Source organism: Corvus hawaiiensis, chromosome 15 (assembly GCF_020740725.1).
Source record: "Corvus hawaiiensis isolate bCorHaw1 chromosome 15, bCorHaw1.pri.cur, whole genome shotgun sequence".
Lineage (NCBI taxonomy): Eukaryota > Metazoa > Chordata > Aves > Passeriformes > Corvidae > Corvus > Corvus hawaiiensis.
The window spans coordinates 7,721,212-7,737,354 of record NC_063227.1 but is presented as its reverse complement, the minus strand read 5'-3'; the positions used below and the strand labels follow the sequence as shown (position 1 = coordinate 7,737,354).

At 48.1% G+C, this 16,143-nt stretch overlaps 1 protein-coding gene and 1 long non-coding RNA gene across 3 annotated transcripts; one reads left to right on the top strand and one right to left on the bottom strand.

Moving 5' to 3' along the window:
- Positions 1-6,029: 6,029 nt before the first annotated feature.
- LOC125333876 lies at positions 6,030-10,817 on the bottom strand. 2 transcript variants are annotated; one of them, XM_048320166.1, is made up of 2 exons: positions 10,681-10,817; positions 6,030-8,986 (listed from the first exon to the last, which is right to left on the bottom strand). In XM_048320166.1, exon 2 carries the CDS (start codon positions 8,982-8,984, stop codon positions 7,995-7,997), a length of 990 nt encoding a protein of 329 aa, XP_048176123.1. In that variant the 5' UTR covers positions 8,985-8,986; positions 10,681-10,817; the 3' UTR covers positions 6,030-7,994. The 2 variants fall into 2 exon arrangements, with proteins under 2 accessions (XP_048176123.1, XP_048176122.1); XM_048320165.1 differs by lacking the exon at positions 10,681-10,817 and adding an exon at positions 10,431-10,591.
- Positions 10,818-12,306: 1,489 nt separating this feature from the next.
- Positions 12,307-15,263, top strand: LOC125333736. Its single transcript, XR_007206955.1, has 3 exons — positions 12,307-12,516; positions 12,995-13,053; positions 14,307-15,263. It is a non-coding gene; the product is annotated as an uncharacterized LOC125333736 (long non-coding RNA).
- Positions 15,264-16,143: the final 880 nt, after the last annotated feature.

The following is a 16,143-nucleotide window of genomic DNA, read 5'->3' as shown; positions in this document are numbered from 1 at the left end:
TTCAGGCTGCATGGGGCTTGGAGCAACCTGGTATAGTGGAAGGTGTCCCTGCCCATGGCAAGGAGTTGGAACAAAATAATCTTTAAGGTCCAGACCATTCTAAGATACTATGAAAATTTTGAATACAATGGGCATTACAAATTTTGCCAAGCCTAATGGGGTGATATTTAAATGCTGACATGTTTTCCTTTCTATCCTGTATCCTTTGCAATGGACTGTAGGAAGGAGGCTTCATCTTTGGGCACAGAATCCAAAGAGTTCTGCTACCTAGCTGAGATCACCAGGTAATTTTCTGTTGCCAGCATTAGCCTCAGCAAGACTTTTCTCTCAGAACCCTGTTGTTGAAGACAGTGAAATTTAATGAAGTGAACCGATGTGCTCGGAGCAGCTGCACTGCCCTTGCTGTCACATGCAGTGCCTTGTGCCTTCTGCCAATTGTGCCAGGAGCACTTTTACGTGTCAGAAAAATGTGCAGAGATTATGGATGTTTGTCAGCATCTTCCTACTGAAAAACAAAATGCTGGAAAAGGTTATACTGGGTGCCCCAGCCTCCACCTTCTACCTCCATGGCAGTTCCCACCTTGGAGCACCTGGTGCAGTGTCTGCCAACCTGGAGAGTGAACTCTGTTCCAAAATCCTGAGGATTTTGCTCCTTTTCTTCCTTATTGCAAGACCCAATCTCCGCTGCTCTCTTTGGTGGTAGAAACCATCACTCCCATTATCCCCCAACACCTCCCTATAGTACCACTATTGGCTTTTGGATTCAGCTATTTACCCCACATGTTTTTCTGGTTAACACTATTGTACAGTTATATAATTAATTTGGTTAATTATGCTTAGAAAAGGGTTTCAGGGTGGAGATACAACCAGCTCATCTGCAGCCAGTTTATTGTGCGTTTCATTCCCTTCTTGAGAAATTTTTGATCTGAAGCTTAGAGGCAGCAGAGAAAGGAAACTTTCATTTTCTGCCTTTAAAATGACATGGAGAGGGTTTTGCTGAGTGCTATAGCATGGATCAGTTGTCACTTTGGTCTCGAGGACTTCCTAGAGCAGGCAATGCTTTATTATTCTAAGGGAAGAGAAGACACTTTGCAATAGATCCTGCTATTTGCTTGTTGCTATAAAAAGACTGGGAAAGGGAGGTGGGGAGGAATCTGTTCTAAATCCAGCTGGTACCAGCTCAGCCCTTCAGGAAAGCACAACACTTAATTTCTCTTGTATTTCTTTGACCCAGTTAGCATTGCACAAATGTTCCTGATCACAGGACTGTCTAATCATCTCTTGAGTCCTGCTGAATTTTATCTTGTTGACATCCTGCAGCAATTAATTCCAGGAGTTGACCCTGCACAGCAAGGAGGCTGTTTTGTTTTCTGTCTGTGTGCCCTTGTTCCAGCAAACCAGGTTTGAGCAGAGCATGGAGGGTCAACACAGAATTTGGCATCTGAGGCAGGGATGTCACCATCCCTCAAGGGGTGGGGATGCCTCACACCCCACCACACCTGAAGGAAAGCTGAACGTTGACTAAGCAGCTCAAATGTCACCACAGCTTGGCTGTGCTTTGTGTCCCCCTGTAGTGCCTGAAGGAACAGGTGTTGTGATGTTTTGTAAAGTGCTGGGAGCGAACCAGGCTGGGAGCAGCAGCAGCAGAGTCCCAGCTGCAGCCTCTCCAGCCCATCCCTACCAGTTTTTCTGGGCAGGACCAGAAACTCACCTGCAATATTTGTACCACCAAACTCTTCTTACCTGAAAACACTGCCAGTTGTTAGACACCCATCTGTCCTAAACTGGGGTCTGGAGTAGGACCTGGACATTTCGGATTCAAAACTGGGCATGATCGGCCTGTGCTTGTATTTGCTTCCCCTAAAAAACAGGTGTATTTTTCACTGGTTTTCACAGCTGGCTCTGCTGTGAGCAAGGATCATGTGCATGTTCCTTTGCTCTTTGTGCAAATCAGCCCCAATCCGAAGCTCCCAGCTCATGCCACTAATGAGGCTGGAGTGGCTCGTAGGCTCAGCAAGTCAGGGCTGGCTACTCTGTGCATTCACACAGCCCCCAGCTGAACAGGGCCTGGTGACAGGCTGGCACTGCTAAACCATGAAGGGCATTTGTGAGCCAACATCACAATTTATTCTGTGCAGTTTTTGATGCCTCTGTAGCATGACCTGAGGGGGAATGTGAAGAACATCTGGAGCAAATTTGGTGTTTCTTGTGTAATTGCTTTGGAGCCTGGACACTTGAGATGTGACATCTCCCTGTTCTGCAGCTGAGCTAGTAGCTCAGCCAGTGCTCATTGAGTGTGTTGGAAAGATAAAAAAACATAAAATAGAATAATTAAGGTTGGAAGAGCCCTCTAAGATCGTTGAGTTCAGCACAGCACTGCCAAACCCACTGCTAAGCCATGTTCCCAAGTGTCACATCTACGTGATTTTTGAACATTTCCAGGGACAGTGATTCCACCATTTCCCTCGGCAGCCTGTTCCAAGGCTTGACAACCCATCCAGAAATTTTTCCCAATATCTAATCTAAACCCCTCCTGGCACAACCCGAGTCCGTTTCCTCTGGTCCTGCCACTTGTTACCTGGGAGGAGAGACCAACCCCCGCCTGGCTACAGCCTCCTGTCAGAGAGTTTTAGAGAGCAGCTCAGCACCTCTGGTATGAACCGTTTTCTCTCCCACATACTTGCCATCCAGGAAAAAACAACAAAACGTTCAGCTAAGCACAGCTGACTTGCAAATGTCACATCGTGCTGCCAGATGAGATGTGGCAGTGTCCCTGCTGTCTCCTTCTGCTCTCACTGTGCATGACCACCCACTCTGCAGAGCTGGGATTTGCTGATCTCGAGGGACAAAGCCACTGCAGGTGTGTGAGGCACAGGCAGCTAAAGCCTTGTGGTGTACACACAGTTCTTGCTAAGCTCACAGCAGGCTGAGGGCTTTCATCTAGGCTAATTTAAAAGCGAAGACAAGAAACAGTTGATACAATGCTAATACACACAAATAAATAAACTAATAATTTGATTTTCCTCATCAGCTGCTATTAGAAATCTGTGCTTTAAATGCAGCGGAAAATTGTTCCCATTACAAGCCCATTCCAAAGCACTTAAAGGCTCCCTTTGATTTAAATGGCATTTGGTCAAACTTTATGTAGCAACAAGCTGGTATTCTAAAAATGCCCAGTTTTTCTACAGCTCTTCGCAACAGTCCTAGGAAGCATTGCCTCCAGGACCATTAATTCCAGGAAGGCTGCAATTACCAGGAACAATATCTCTCTATTTACACAACATGTATTTTGCATCAGCTCTAGCTCATGTCCAGCAAATTAGATTGTACTTGAGAATCCCTGAGCATGGGGAAAGGCCACAAGCCCATGATGTGGTGCTTCAGGGGTCATCCCTGCTGTCAACTGTGGCCCACATAAGTGGTGCCAGCCACAAAAATGCACGTGGGCTCTGATAAGCAAGGCAGAGAGCTGTGCCTGAAGACTCTGGCTCTTCAAGCACAAGCAGAAAAGCTTTCAGCCATCATTTCAGAGCTCTCTTCTGCCCATGGTTACAGCTGCAAATGGAAAATACAAAACCCTTTGCCGTTAATCACATTGCTGATGGTTCAGTCAAGGTTTCATTCAAAGCTAAGGGATTCCTGCTTAGTCGCTAAATGCAGTTTAACTTCATTCTGCACCATGAAAAATGAAATCAGTCTCCACTTAGGAAGGCTCAAAGTTAATTAAAATATGCCCTCAATGAGCAATTAGGCCCAAATGCAGGCTTTTCAGGGCAGGGGGAAAGCCTGAAGCACCACCCACAAAGCCCCTGCTTTCAGCTGAGGCAGCCTGGATTTTGCCTCAGGCTTGGGTCTGATCTCCTTAAAAGGTGGGAGCTTTAAATTTTCCTTGGAGCCTTAAGATTTGGATTTTTTTTTCTTAAATCAAAAATACCTGCTTTAATCTTAACTTCAGAGTTAAAGACCTTTTTAGAAACTGATTTTGCTAACCTTGCTCATACCCCACCTGCATCTCCCTGTTTGTGGGCAGCCCTTTGATCTGCCCTTGCTTGTCTCTCCCATTAAAATCCCTGGCTGAGAGAGCCCCATTCATGGCATATCCCTGTCTGTAACCATGCTGCACTGGCTCACGTTTTAGTTTCTTATCAACATCTCTCCTGCTGGCTGTCCGTGTGGGCACAGAAAAGGCTCTCCTGGGGTGGGTGAGGCTCTCTGTGCTGTGGCTGCTGTAGGAGTTTCTGAGCAGCTCCTGCCCTGCTCAGGTCTGATCACCAGAGAGAGGCTCCTGGAGCTGTTGCTTCCTAGCCTTTGGTTTCAGCTGATGGGTATCTTTGTCATTTAAAAGACAAAAACCTGAGTAAAGAGTGGGACAGTTTTCTTTCTGCCTCATCATCTCTGGTTTGTAAATTCTGGTCATGATTTTCTGTGTTCAAATGCATTTACTATTTGCAGCAGGGAGAGGCTGCATGATCATGTAAGCAAAATTGCATGTTAGCTCACAGTTTGCTTGTGAACTGGATGTGAAGTCTGAGACTGAAAGCTGCCGGTGGGATTTGGATACCTATTCCCCATTCAAATTAATCCAAATCCCTTCGGCAGTTCTGATGATCTCAATAAATGAGATTTTTCTACCAGTGACTTCAAATTCAGAGCCTGCCATGAGATTGGCCATGGAAGCAGCACAGCTTTTATCTCTCTCTCTGACCTAAATTCCTAGACATGGTTTTCTTTCTTGTCTGGAAGCTCTTCTGAACAGGCAGCAACTTCTGCAGGCTTATCCCGACCAGTGATTCCTCAGGGGCTGTTCTGCAGAGAGGGGAAGAGGGGGAGCATTTTCTGATGGCCCAGGTGTGCATCCATGGGGAGAACAGCAGAAAAGTGCTGTATAACTGCAGGCCACGTTATCCCACCCAATAGCATCCCATTTTATTTCCTTTGGTAGGACTGCAGGCTCCCTCAGCAGCTGGGGGGCAGAGAGGCTGTGACAGGGGAGTGACAAGACTGCCCCAATGCCCACCCCTCCCTGAACCAGCCCAAAGTGCATCTGCAGCAGGTGAATGATGTTGTACAACTGCAAAACTGCCTTATCCAGGGAGCTGGTGCATATTTAATTGTGCTGTGATTTCATAAGGACCAACATGCTCATTTCCAACAGAGCTGATGGTGAAGGTGAGGACTGTGCTTTTCAAAACAGGATTTAACTGAATCTGAATAGAAAAACCCTCCCTATCTGCTGCCTCTGTCCTGTGTTAAACCAAGTTTTCTTTTCTTACCTGTCATGGCTTTTACTGCACAGCTGGAATTCCTCAGCCTGGGGCTCCCAGCCCTGACACCCAGCATCCCCCTCCTGCTGGGAGCTGCCCTGCCCACTCACTGCCCCACATTTTCCTCCTCCCTTCCCTGCCTTGTCACTCCTATGACCCCAATTTGCCCATGCATCTTTGCCCCCATCTTTGCTGCATCCCAGCAGCTTTGGCTCCTCTTGCAAAGCCCAGTTGCTTGAGTAGAACCTCAGTTTTCACTAAAGAAAAAGTATGGCTCCAAGAAAGAGCCAGTTCACTCCAAAGCTTCATTGCTCCAAACCTGGCTGCACCTAACTCCAAACTCCTGGTGCTCCATGGGCATGTAGCAGCTGCTGACGAGCAAACCTGGAACTAACACTGTGTTTTCAAATGCCCCCAGCTCTGAGCCCAACCCTGCTATCACCCCAGGCCCCACAGCCTGCTCCCAGTCCTACATCAGAGGAGTTCGAAGTTTTTCCCAGTGTGTCCTGAGTTGCAGCTCTTATCTGCTCCTGGTTCTCTTTGCTCTGGAGAGAAAAGGTGGTGGGTTTCAGGGGTGTAGAGACTTGCAGGATTATGTGGCAGCTGAGAAGGAATCACAGTCCTGGGCAGCAGCTGCTGAAGCGGTGAGGTGTGAAGGCCTGGTAGAGTGAGAAGGTGTTTGCATGGCAAGTCACAACCCATGTGCTGTGGACCAGCCCAGCACTAAAAATAATCCCCTGTGGAATGCAGAATGGAAACAACAACTGGATGGAAGGACTTTATTTGTTTCCTCTGTCAAAAGCAGTGATACATGCAGTTGGCACAAGACTTGTTAGGCATTAGAGTAATAAATATTCACATGGAGAGAAATTTAAATGACAAGCATCACTTAACCCCCAGCATTTACCTGAGAAGGGAGGGACAGGTGTGGAGGAGGCACAGCAGGCTGGGACCTTCCACGTTCAACTTTCTCCATCAGCTATAATGAATGCTGGAGCCACCTTCACTTTTGTTCTTGCTGTGTGGTTAGTTCAAAAACAGAGCTGAGAAGCAGCTCAGCTCCATAGCACTAATGAGTTTCAACAAGAGAAAAAAATATTTGAGGTAAGAGATGTGAGGATGAGAAGCTCAAACACTCTCACCTTTTGATCCTTGAGCATATTTACACTCATGTTGGTACTGAGTAGAAGTTGCTTTTTCATTTCATCTGCTTGAGGGTGGTTTGGAAATCACTTGTGAGCATTTTTATAATTGCAGCTTTCCGATGCTGTTTCTCATCTTAGCTGCTGTTGAGCAAACAGCCTGGTCCCTCTGCTCTCTGCTGTGCCAAAACATTTATTCCTAGTAGTAGTAATAATTAGGCTGGTATTGCTTTGCAGTTTTCTCAGCTACTTCTCCTGACTGGCTATGGGGAGTGTGGCACCAGACACAGGTGGGTGAAGTTGCTCTGACTGCAGGAGAAAGTGCCAATGACAGCTTCTCTGGATGGAGAAGTCTCTGTGTGGCAGCGAGGGATGGCCTGAGCACATGCCCATCGCCCCATGTCAGGACCTCCCAGCCTTGTGGGAATGTTTCTCATCCTACAGACGTCCCAGATAGAAATAATATCAACGTGAATTGTTTGTCTATGTGATGGGCTGGATGCTTGGAACATGCGCATTTGTTTTTTCCATGTTTCAGTCTGGCAGCACAAAGCAAAGCTCGGTCAACATCATCAGCAAGGTCAGGTAGGTGAGAATACAGAAGCACAGATATGAAGGGAAACACCAGTTATTATTTTACATTCAGGTTCTGTGAGCACCAGCCCAGCATCCCTAGGCTGCCCCTCAGCCAAGGCTGCTCTTCTGAGCCTGCAGAGCTCTGTGTGGGCTCATGGGCTCCTGAACCTGAGCAGCAAATCCCGTGGGTGCCTGTGGTGTGCAGCCTGGCTGTGTCAGTGCAGAGCCCAACATGATGCCTGTTTCTTTACAGCTGGCTCCAGAACAGCCACAGCACTGGCACGGCAATGCCCACCAGGGCTCCCAGCTCTCCTCCTGCCAGGGGTAAGTCCAGTAGTAAAGGGAACAGAGTTGGGCCAGGGTAAGCACCAGGAAAATCCCCACTCAAGGAGTTGTAGTATTCTCCATATTGCCCTCCAGCAAATCCTCATAAAAGGCTTCTTATGAGTTTCAAGAAATACTTCTTTATGCTACTGCTCTAATGGATGACCTCTCCAGTGGGATCCTGGTGCAGAGGCAGGGATCTGTGATGGGTCTCCCAGTAAATGTGTGTCAGAGAGAGTGCATTTCGTACTGTCCGAGCCTTGGGCAAAGGGTTCCTTTTTGAATAACTGTACCCAAGTGTGAGCAACACCTGCTTGGCTGCTTGGCATTGGCTGGAAAACACTGGTATTTCAGTGTTCCCACTTCTTCTCCAGCACAGATGGGATTTGTGTTCTCTCCAGCTCTCTCCAGCTTTTCTTCATGCTCAGGGCAGTTCTAGGCAGTAGGTGGGAGGAGATGCTTTATGAACTGTTGCCTTTCTAAAATGAAAACTGATTGCTGTTTCCTTAGCAGATGAGACTCTGAACTGTCCCTTTGCCCACGGATGAGGGATATGATGGATCACAAGAGTCTGCCTGACTCGCATGCATGTTCAAGCCATATTTTCTGTGTGAGGACTCCAGGGAGAGCTGCTAGAGCACAGGGTGGTTATATCTTGTGAATAAAATTATTCTAAGCAGCTACTTCTTCACACTTCAGCAATGGCTGGGAGCAAACAAGCTTTTATCTTTGCTTCTTTCCAGATGCATCTGTGCTCTGAAATCCAGTTATGGATGGTGGCTTTTTTAGGTACCTGGAAAGACTCAAAGTATCTCTGCTTAGCAGGGACATCACCCATGACATTTTTGTCACAGTGAGAGGTTTCTCTTCCTTCTTTTTCATCTATGTCTGCTGTATTGAACAAACTCTGCCTTCTTATGGAGCAGGGCAGGGCTGGGTTTCCTACCAGCTTCCCTCTGGCTGAGGGTGCCAATAGCTCTTCAGTGTTAATGGACATGGGGCCATTTTCTTTCTGACTGTGGTTACTCCCTAAAACCATTCCCTCATCCCTTCTGAGATACCTCAGCTCTGAGTATACTGCTTCTTTCTGAACTGGTCTTGGGGAGGGAAGCCTTGGAAAACTGAACACTCGTGGAAAACTGCTTTTCCCTGTGTTTTCTTCTTCCAGGTTTGCAGGATGAAGGTCACCATTTGGGGTAGAAGGGTTGCCCCGTGAGTGACCAGTGCTGGCACTTTCACCAGAGGAAGAAGCCTTGGAGGAGCAAAGATTTCCTGCATTGGTGTAAATTTGTTCCAGGGGGTCCTCTCTGGACCAAAAGCCGGTTTCTGCACATGGCACTTTTCCCAGTGGCACCACATTTGAGATGAAATTGGTCAATTTACATTTCGACCTTTGCTGCTGTGTCCCCACAAAGGGTGGAGAATGTGACACGTCTTCAAGGGTCTTCAGGGTCTTTCTGTCCTGACCCTTACGTCTGCTTTCCAGCAGGGCTGGGAAGGTGGGTCTGGCAAGGTGGCAGATGGATTGGATGTAGTCGTCGCTGGAGTACGCGTCAGGGCTGGCTGTGGCACTTCCAGCACACTTTGGGTTGCTGCTTGGATCCTCCATCGCTTCCTCGTGGGTTTCCCGTATGGTTGGGAGAGGCTTTGAAAGGCTCAATCTGATCCGGGGCGCCATGGCTGCAAAGAACAGAGCAGACATGATCAGCATGTGAAAACCTGCTGTGGTAAAGAAATCCTGGGCTTGTTTCTGCCTGAGCCACCCAATGTCTTCTTGTGGCAAACAGGGCTGTTTACAGAAACTGCATTTTAAAAGTCTGCTGGCAGTACTTTTATATCCATGGTTTTGTAAAGAGCTTCATAAATGTATGAAGAAGCCAAGTCATTAAATGTGGCAGTAAATTAAAGGTTCGTTAAGGAGATCAGCAGTGGTGCTCCCTCCTGAAGCAATGCAAGAGAGCACAGCTGGAGAAGTGTGGGGCAGGGGCATGAGCTTGTCTCACTGCCCCTGTTGTAGCAGCAAGGCGTAAATTACTCTCCTTATTTAATGCTCCATGTCTGTTCACTGTGGCAGGGCTCTGACTTCGCCCTTGTCCAAGCAGGCAGGAGCTGAACATGACAGAAGAGGAGCTGCCCTGCCCCTGTGGGGAGCACCACGTAAGTACAGCAACGTTACAGTGGTCTCTTCTAGAAGTTGTAGGTGAGAATGTACAGGGTCACTTTTGTCTGTGCCAGTGGTTCACAAATGTAGTTATGGAGAGGTAGGTCCTCCCCTGAGTGCTTACACAGAGTCAAAGGGATTTAATTCATGTCCTTTATATTCACGTAGTTGTTCTCAATTCCTTTTAGGATGGATTTCCATCAAACTTCTCCCACTACTCAGTTAAACACACTGAATTACAAATATTTCAGTATAGTTTGTGCTGCAGTGTTTTCTAACTGTACTGATTTTTTTTTTCTCCAAAGACTCCCCGCTGTGCTCTGCTTATCTCCCCTTCTGGCAGAAATGACCACATAGCCTGGATTTTTTTTTTTTTTCCACTGCTTCCCCCAATGAAATTTCTATGTGACTAATCTGCAGACACAATATAGCTTTGTTGTGTGATTAAACGCAAAAGTGCTTTGCTAGCTATTTTAATGCCTTGCTGGAAATAAATCTGGCTTTGTTGAACCTCTCTGCAAAGCTGCAGATCACACACGGAGCACAAATGAGCAGCTCGTGCCGAGCCCAGGGTAGAGCTCGCTGGGTGCTCATCCCTCCCCAGGCTGCTGCTGGCCCTTACTGGTTTTTCTCAGGCGCTACTGGTAAAGCCAGCCAAGCTGGGATTTGCTGACCTGAGAGCAGGAGATACTTGCTTTAAACCTTAGGGCCTTTTTATTATCCTTTTTCCTGCCTGCTCTGTTTCTCTCATGTTTTTAAGCCTTAAAGAAAAGGCTTGTTCCTTTGCCTTCCTTCCTTCCCACCCCTTGCCTGAGCTCGGCAGTGTCAGGGTCTGGGCCCGGCAGTGAGAGCGGCCGGATGCCCCTGATAAGGGGCACGGGCATGTCGTGTTAAATCACGATAGCGCTAATCAGTAACTAAGTCCTGCCAACACGCCCTTCCTCCGGAAGGAAACTAAATTACCTATTTGCAGTAAAACTCTTCCGATGATGGGATGGATGAGGTCCCGCCCGGATGCCATCCCCTTCGCCCTGGGCACCACCGCGTTGGCACGGCCGAGGTCACCTCCCCGTCACCTGCAGCCCCGGGGGAGCAGGACTCCCTGCCCTGCAGCTTCCCCTCCACCACGCCTTGAGCATCACTGGCTACCAGCATCCCGGATATTCCTAGCGACCCCCAGGACACATCCCTTGGCCAGACCCCCTCCCCTTACCTGCGGGGTGCGGGCACGGGCGGCTGTCGTCTCCCCTGGCTGCACGGCTCTGCCCCGCTCCCTCCTCCCTGTTCCCAGCACAGGAGATGTGCTGTCTAACACTAACCCATGCGCCAGCTCCCTGCCTCAGTCAGCTGATCCCGCTGCCTGTTTTGTTGCTGTTGCTAAATATATCCCGCTGGCTGCCTGCCCTGCCCGAGCCGCAGCCGGCGGGCGCCGGGGCTCCGGGGCAGCCGCGGGCAACAGCCGGGCTGGGCCACTCCGGCCCCTCCAGGACTGGCCACCACACATCCCTGCGGCTCAGCTGCCTGGCAACAATTCCCCGTGTGGAAGGGACCTCGGGGCCGTGGCCGTGGTGCCGGAGGGGAAGTGCTGCCTGTGCTCCAAGCTGCGGTGGGAAAACAGGCGCCGTAGTTCTTTCAAGCTTTATTGCTGAAAGGGGAATCCTTAGGGTTTTGGGCTGCTTTTTCTCCTTCTCTGCCCTATTTTGTGAACAAATTTGTGCTGGTTTGCCCAAGAGGCAGTGGTTGTTTGCAGCGTCGTTAGTGCTGCCCTCTGCTCTCCTCTGTCCCTGCTCCCATTCTGCTCTGAGCCGAGCATCCCTGGGCTGAGCTGTACACCCCTGGATTGAGCTGTACGTCCCTGGGCTAAGCTGTACATCCCTGGATTGAGCTGTGCTTCCCTGGGCCAAGCTGTACATCCCTGGGTTGAGGTGTATATCCATATTGCTGTGGAAGCACAGCAGCAGCCGGCCCTTCCACGGCACCTCCCAGGGCTTTTCTCCACCAACCACCCTCTCCGACTGCTGCCAGCATCATCCCTGTTCATGTTTCTCTGAGACCACACAAGTGCATTACAGCAAATTGCTTTGCCAGCAAAAGCAATTGGCAGCATCCAGCCTTGCAGGTCCCTGGGCAGCAGTGATTTGTCTTTGTTTCCTGGCTCATTAACATGCTGCAAACTGATTGCAATTCTGGAATAACCCTAGTGTCTCTCTCATAGCTTCTCTTGCAGCATCATGTTGTGTGGGGCGATGAATTATGTTGCAGCAGAATCTTCCTTCTGTATTTATTTCCCAACACTCTCCTCAGAGGCAGCCCCAACAGCTGCTGCTCTTTTCGAGGGAATAGCCATCCCGCACAACATCCCTGTGTGCCCAGGCCAGGGAGCATGACTGCATTTCTGAGCCTTGCTGCTCCCCACAATGCCTGTCCTGACCTGCTGGAGGGATGAAGAGAAAAGCAGAAATCCTAGATTAAAAATCACTTTAGTTTAAATGCAAATATTCTCTGTTACCAGCAATCAGGCTGGAATTGGCTGTAACTGCTGATTTAGTCACCCAAGCCCACATTCCTCATTCAGGTTTTTTCTTTATCTCCAGTAAAAGGAAATAAGCAGCTCAACACACTTTTGCATCCCTTCAGGATATGGTTCCAAGCAGATTATTTTTTTTCTGGAAATAACCATTGCTTAGCATTTCAATATGACAGGTGTGTAAGCTCAAGCTGTTTGTCTGAACTTCTGGTGCCAAACAGCTGAATTTAGATGAAATGACCCACAACCTTCATGCTTTAAATTCACTAGCAGCAGTGATCAGCTGGAATCATGCTGTAGCAACTTAGAGCTTCAATTTTTCCTTCTTGCTTGCAGGAAATGTAATTACCATCAAAAGGAAAAAACTCCTCAGGCACCAGCTATGCTAAGCAGCTGCAGTATGGAGCTTGGAAAAAACATTTTGTGAGGAAGAGCACTGATCTGGAAACAAATTCCACATGTGCAGATGTGCATGGATACATTCTCTTTAAAAAGAGTCTTCAAGATGGTTCCTCTGCCCTGGTAAGTTCTTCCTTCCTGCTGGAGTTGCCTCCTTCTTGAAGGTCTGATGGAATGAATAGAACTTGCCAGGTGGGAGGGACAAATATAATATACCTCTTTTTTTTTTCCTCAACCGCAGCCATTTGGTTTCCTCTGTCATCAGCTGCGTCCTCAAAAAATCTTAATTTAAAAGAAATAAGGTGCAACTTTGAATGCTTGTTGCAAGACTGCCATAGGTTTCTTCCAAGCACTTGTGAAGATGGTTCTGGATAAGTCATCCTGGTTTCCTGTACTTATACTCCCCAACAGTGCAGTGAATCAGCATTCCTGGGGGCATAAAAACTGTCACCAAATGGGATTAATGGCAAAAGAAAACAGCAACAGCAGCAGTGCCTGAGCTGCAGAGGAAAACAGCAGTTGCTAGTTCTGCAGGGCTTGGATGAGTGTCTGAGATATAAATGCTGACAGTTACTTTTTGGTCTGGTTTTCTGTCTGTTAGGTTTTTCTTTTTGGAATGCTTCCAGTTTTTGGGAAATCCACACAGTTTAGCAGAACTGGGTAAGTGTAACAGGTGACTCTCCTCTGGGCATTTTTGAAGCTTGTTGGCTCTTTCCAGGGATGGGGGACAGGGTTAACATGACACTGAGCATCTCCACACCTCAGTGCAGGTCCTTCTTGAAGGTGCATCAACAACCTGGAAGAGCTGCTCCTCTCTTGCATGTGGGAGAGGGACTTTTTACATGGCAGATATTGAATGGGACAAGGAGGAACAGTTTTAAACTAATAGAGGAAAGATTTAAATAATGAAGAAATTCTTTATTGTGTGTGTGGTGAGGCACAGGTTGCCCAGAGAGGTTGTGGGTGCCACATTCCTGGAAGTGTTCAAGGCCAGGTTGGTTTGGAGCAACCTGATCTAGTGGAAGTTGTCCCTGCCCATGGCAGGGGGGTGGAATGAGGTGGTCTCTAAGGTCCCTTCCATCCCCAAGCATTCTGTGATTCTGTGTTTCTATGTTTTTCATTAGAAGTATAGGAAAGGAAAATGTTTTGACCTGGTTTGTGCCAGATTCCAGAGGATTTGTGTTCTCTAATTACATCCCCCAGCCGATTAACCTCCCGTGCATTACAGCAAGCAGCCACTATGGTACCAGTGAAGATACTGCCATGAAATATTAATGAGCTGTTTTCTTATTAACTAGAGCTGGGTTGGAAATGCACCCACAGCTGTTGCCTTGACTGCAGCTCACACAGCAACTGGTGGTGGCTACATATGCCAACACTGTCACTGATGCACACAGATTTTCCATAAGTTCCTGGCTATTTCTTGCCTTTTGCAGGTGAGGAACCATTTGCTGTGAGGGCTGGGTGACTGCAGCACATTGGCACAAGGCTTGTTTGCAGGAACTGAGCTCTCCATCCCACTGGGAACATGGGTGGAGTCCTGCCAGGAGCCTTTGCAAAGGCTCAGAGGGATTTAGGCACTTTGCTTCACTGGGAGTTCAATTAAGTTGGAAAATGACTCCTGGGAACTTTCCCTAGGAGTTTCTAGGCCATGCCAATGTCATGGCTCCATTGGCAGTGGTTGGTCACGACCAGCAGACAGAGAGAGCTCTGTGCCAGTGCAGACTTTTCTTAAAATACTTTGAAGTTTCAGAAGTGCAAACCATGGTGACAACTCGCTGGCAACTTCCCCTGGGAATCTGGCCCAGACTATTTATTTAAAATAATACAAACTATTTTATTTCTGTTATTACTGATCTGCCTATGATTAAATTGTATCTTTACATGGATGAATTTTTCATACATCATTTTAGATGATACATATCCCAAAGTGCCTGAACACTGGTGTCGATTGGTCCCTTTTGGACACACCACGCGAGGAGGCTGGAGAGCTGAGCACTGTGGATTGTTGCAGGGCTCAGTGAGGGCAGCACTGCCATCACTTGAAAGCCTTCTCCTGCCTGGGGTCACATGAAACCCCCTGTCCTGCCAGCAGCCCAGTTCACCTAAAACAGGTTTGTCTTTCCATAGCTGTTGTGTTTCTTTAGTAAGAAATTTTAAAAAATTAAATTACAACCATCAGTGGAACCCCCTGTAATGTTACTGGCCTCTAAACTTTCTTCTTTTCAGAGTAGCTGGGATGTGTTTAGATGCCCTAAGAAATAACAGCCCCAGAAAACAACTTATTCTTTAACTATTTTCAGTGGTTTGAGTGGTGGGATTGTTCATGACTCTATGTCTCCGCTGCTGCTGCTGTCTGTGTTTCTCTCCTGCAGGATCCCTGCTCGTTCTTCAGCCCGCAGCCACTGTCAGGGCATGACAGCAGCACAGCAGCATCTTCGACTACATCCACACTGCGGTGGGGACTGAGCCGAGTGGGTTTTACTCCATCTGGCCCCTCCTGAGCACATCTCACCAGATTAAGGGATTTTTCAGGCTGGGATCACAGTCCAGCAGCCGTTTCATAATCGTACTTCTTGTGCCGTGCCACCATCTAGTGGTGACTCGACCAGATACTGCAACTGAGAGGTGAAGCATCCCAGGCCTGCTGGGAACCCTGGTGCTGCTGGGGCTGCCACGGTTCAGCTTCATCGCTGGGCGGATGCTGGAGAGAGCACTCTGCTGATGAAGCATAAACCCCCGCAGATTAACTAGGATAAGGTTTCTCCCACATGTGTCATCCTGCTCTGCTCCTTCCTGTAATGAGATTTCAGAAGTGCTGCTTGTGCTTGGTGCGGTTCTGCGGCTCCATCGCTTTGGTCCCTGCTTGGCTTTGGGAAGTTGCTAAAGGAGGAGGGACTGGGGAGGGTGGTGGGAAGGGGGCAAGGGGAGAGCAAAGATGAGCAATGCACACACACACACATCCACATGCCCACACAGAGCCCTAGTGGGGTTTCCAGGTACTCATCTCCCAGGAAGGCTCAGCAGCATTTGTTGACCCCTGTGAGCAAAACCAAGTGTTGAGCCAGAACATGGGGTGGGAGGCTGGAAATCATCCTGTGTCCCCCTCAGTGTGGGAAGGAGCAGTCAAATTTGCACAACACTTTGAAGGAGCTGCCTTCTGCCTGGTGTAAGAATAACCTGATTAACTGCTTTCCTGGCCTGAAACTCCTCCTTGAGCTGCCTTTTTTTCATTTTTCCTCAGAGCCAGATGATGGTGAAAAGGGCTAAAAAGCTGATGTAGGCCAGGAAAAGAAGAGAAGGCCTCCTGTGGGCATCATCTTTTGGCATTTTAGAGAGAGAGAGAGAGCAAGGCTGGGGGGAAGGAGAGGTGTTGGACATGACTGAACCCACCTTGGTGTCTCTTGTGTCTGGGGTGCAGACGTGAGACCCTTTGCCACGGCCACCCTAAAAATCTTAACATCTATGAAAGCAAAAGGCAATTAAATATAACCCTTGTCACAGCTGTAAATGCTGCATGAATTATCACAGTAAATGAACCCCAGGTTTGGGCTGGTCCACTGTTTTATCAGGGCATCTAAGTATGTAAATTACTTTTCCAGGTGGAAAATGTTGAGGTGGCTTGTTACCTGATTAAAGAATGCTGGACTTGGATGCACTGCATGGTGCTCCCTGAATAATCATAGTAAGCAGGGATCTTTCAAATCCTCAAGCAACAAACTTCAATTAGATGGGAAAGAGTCAATTATG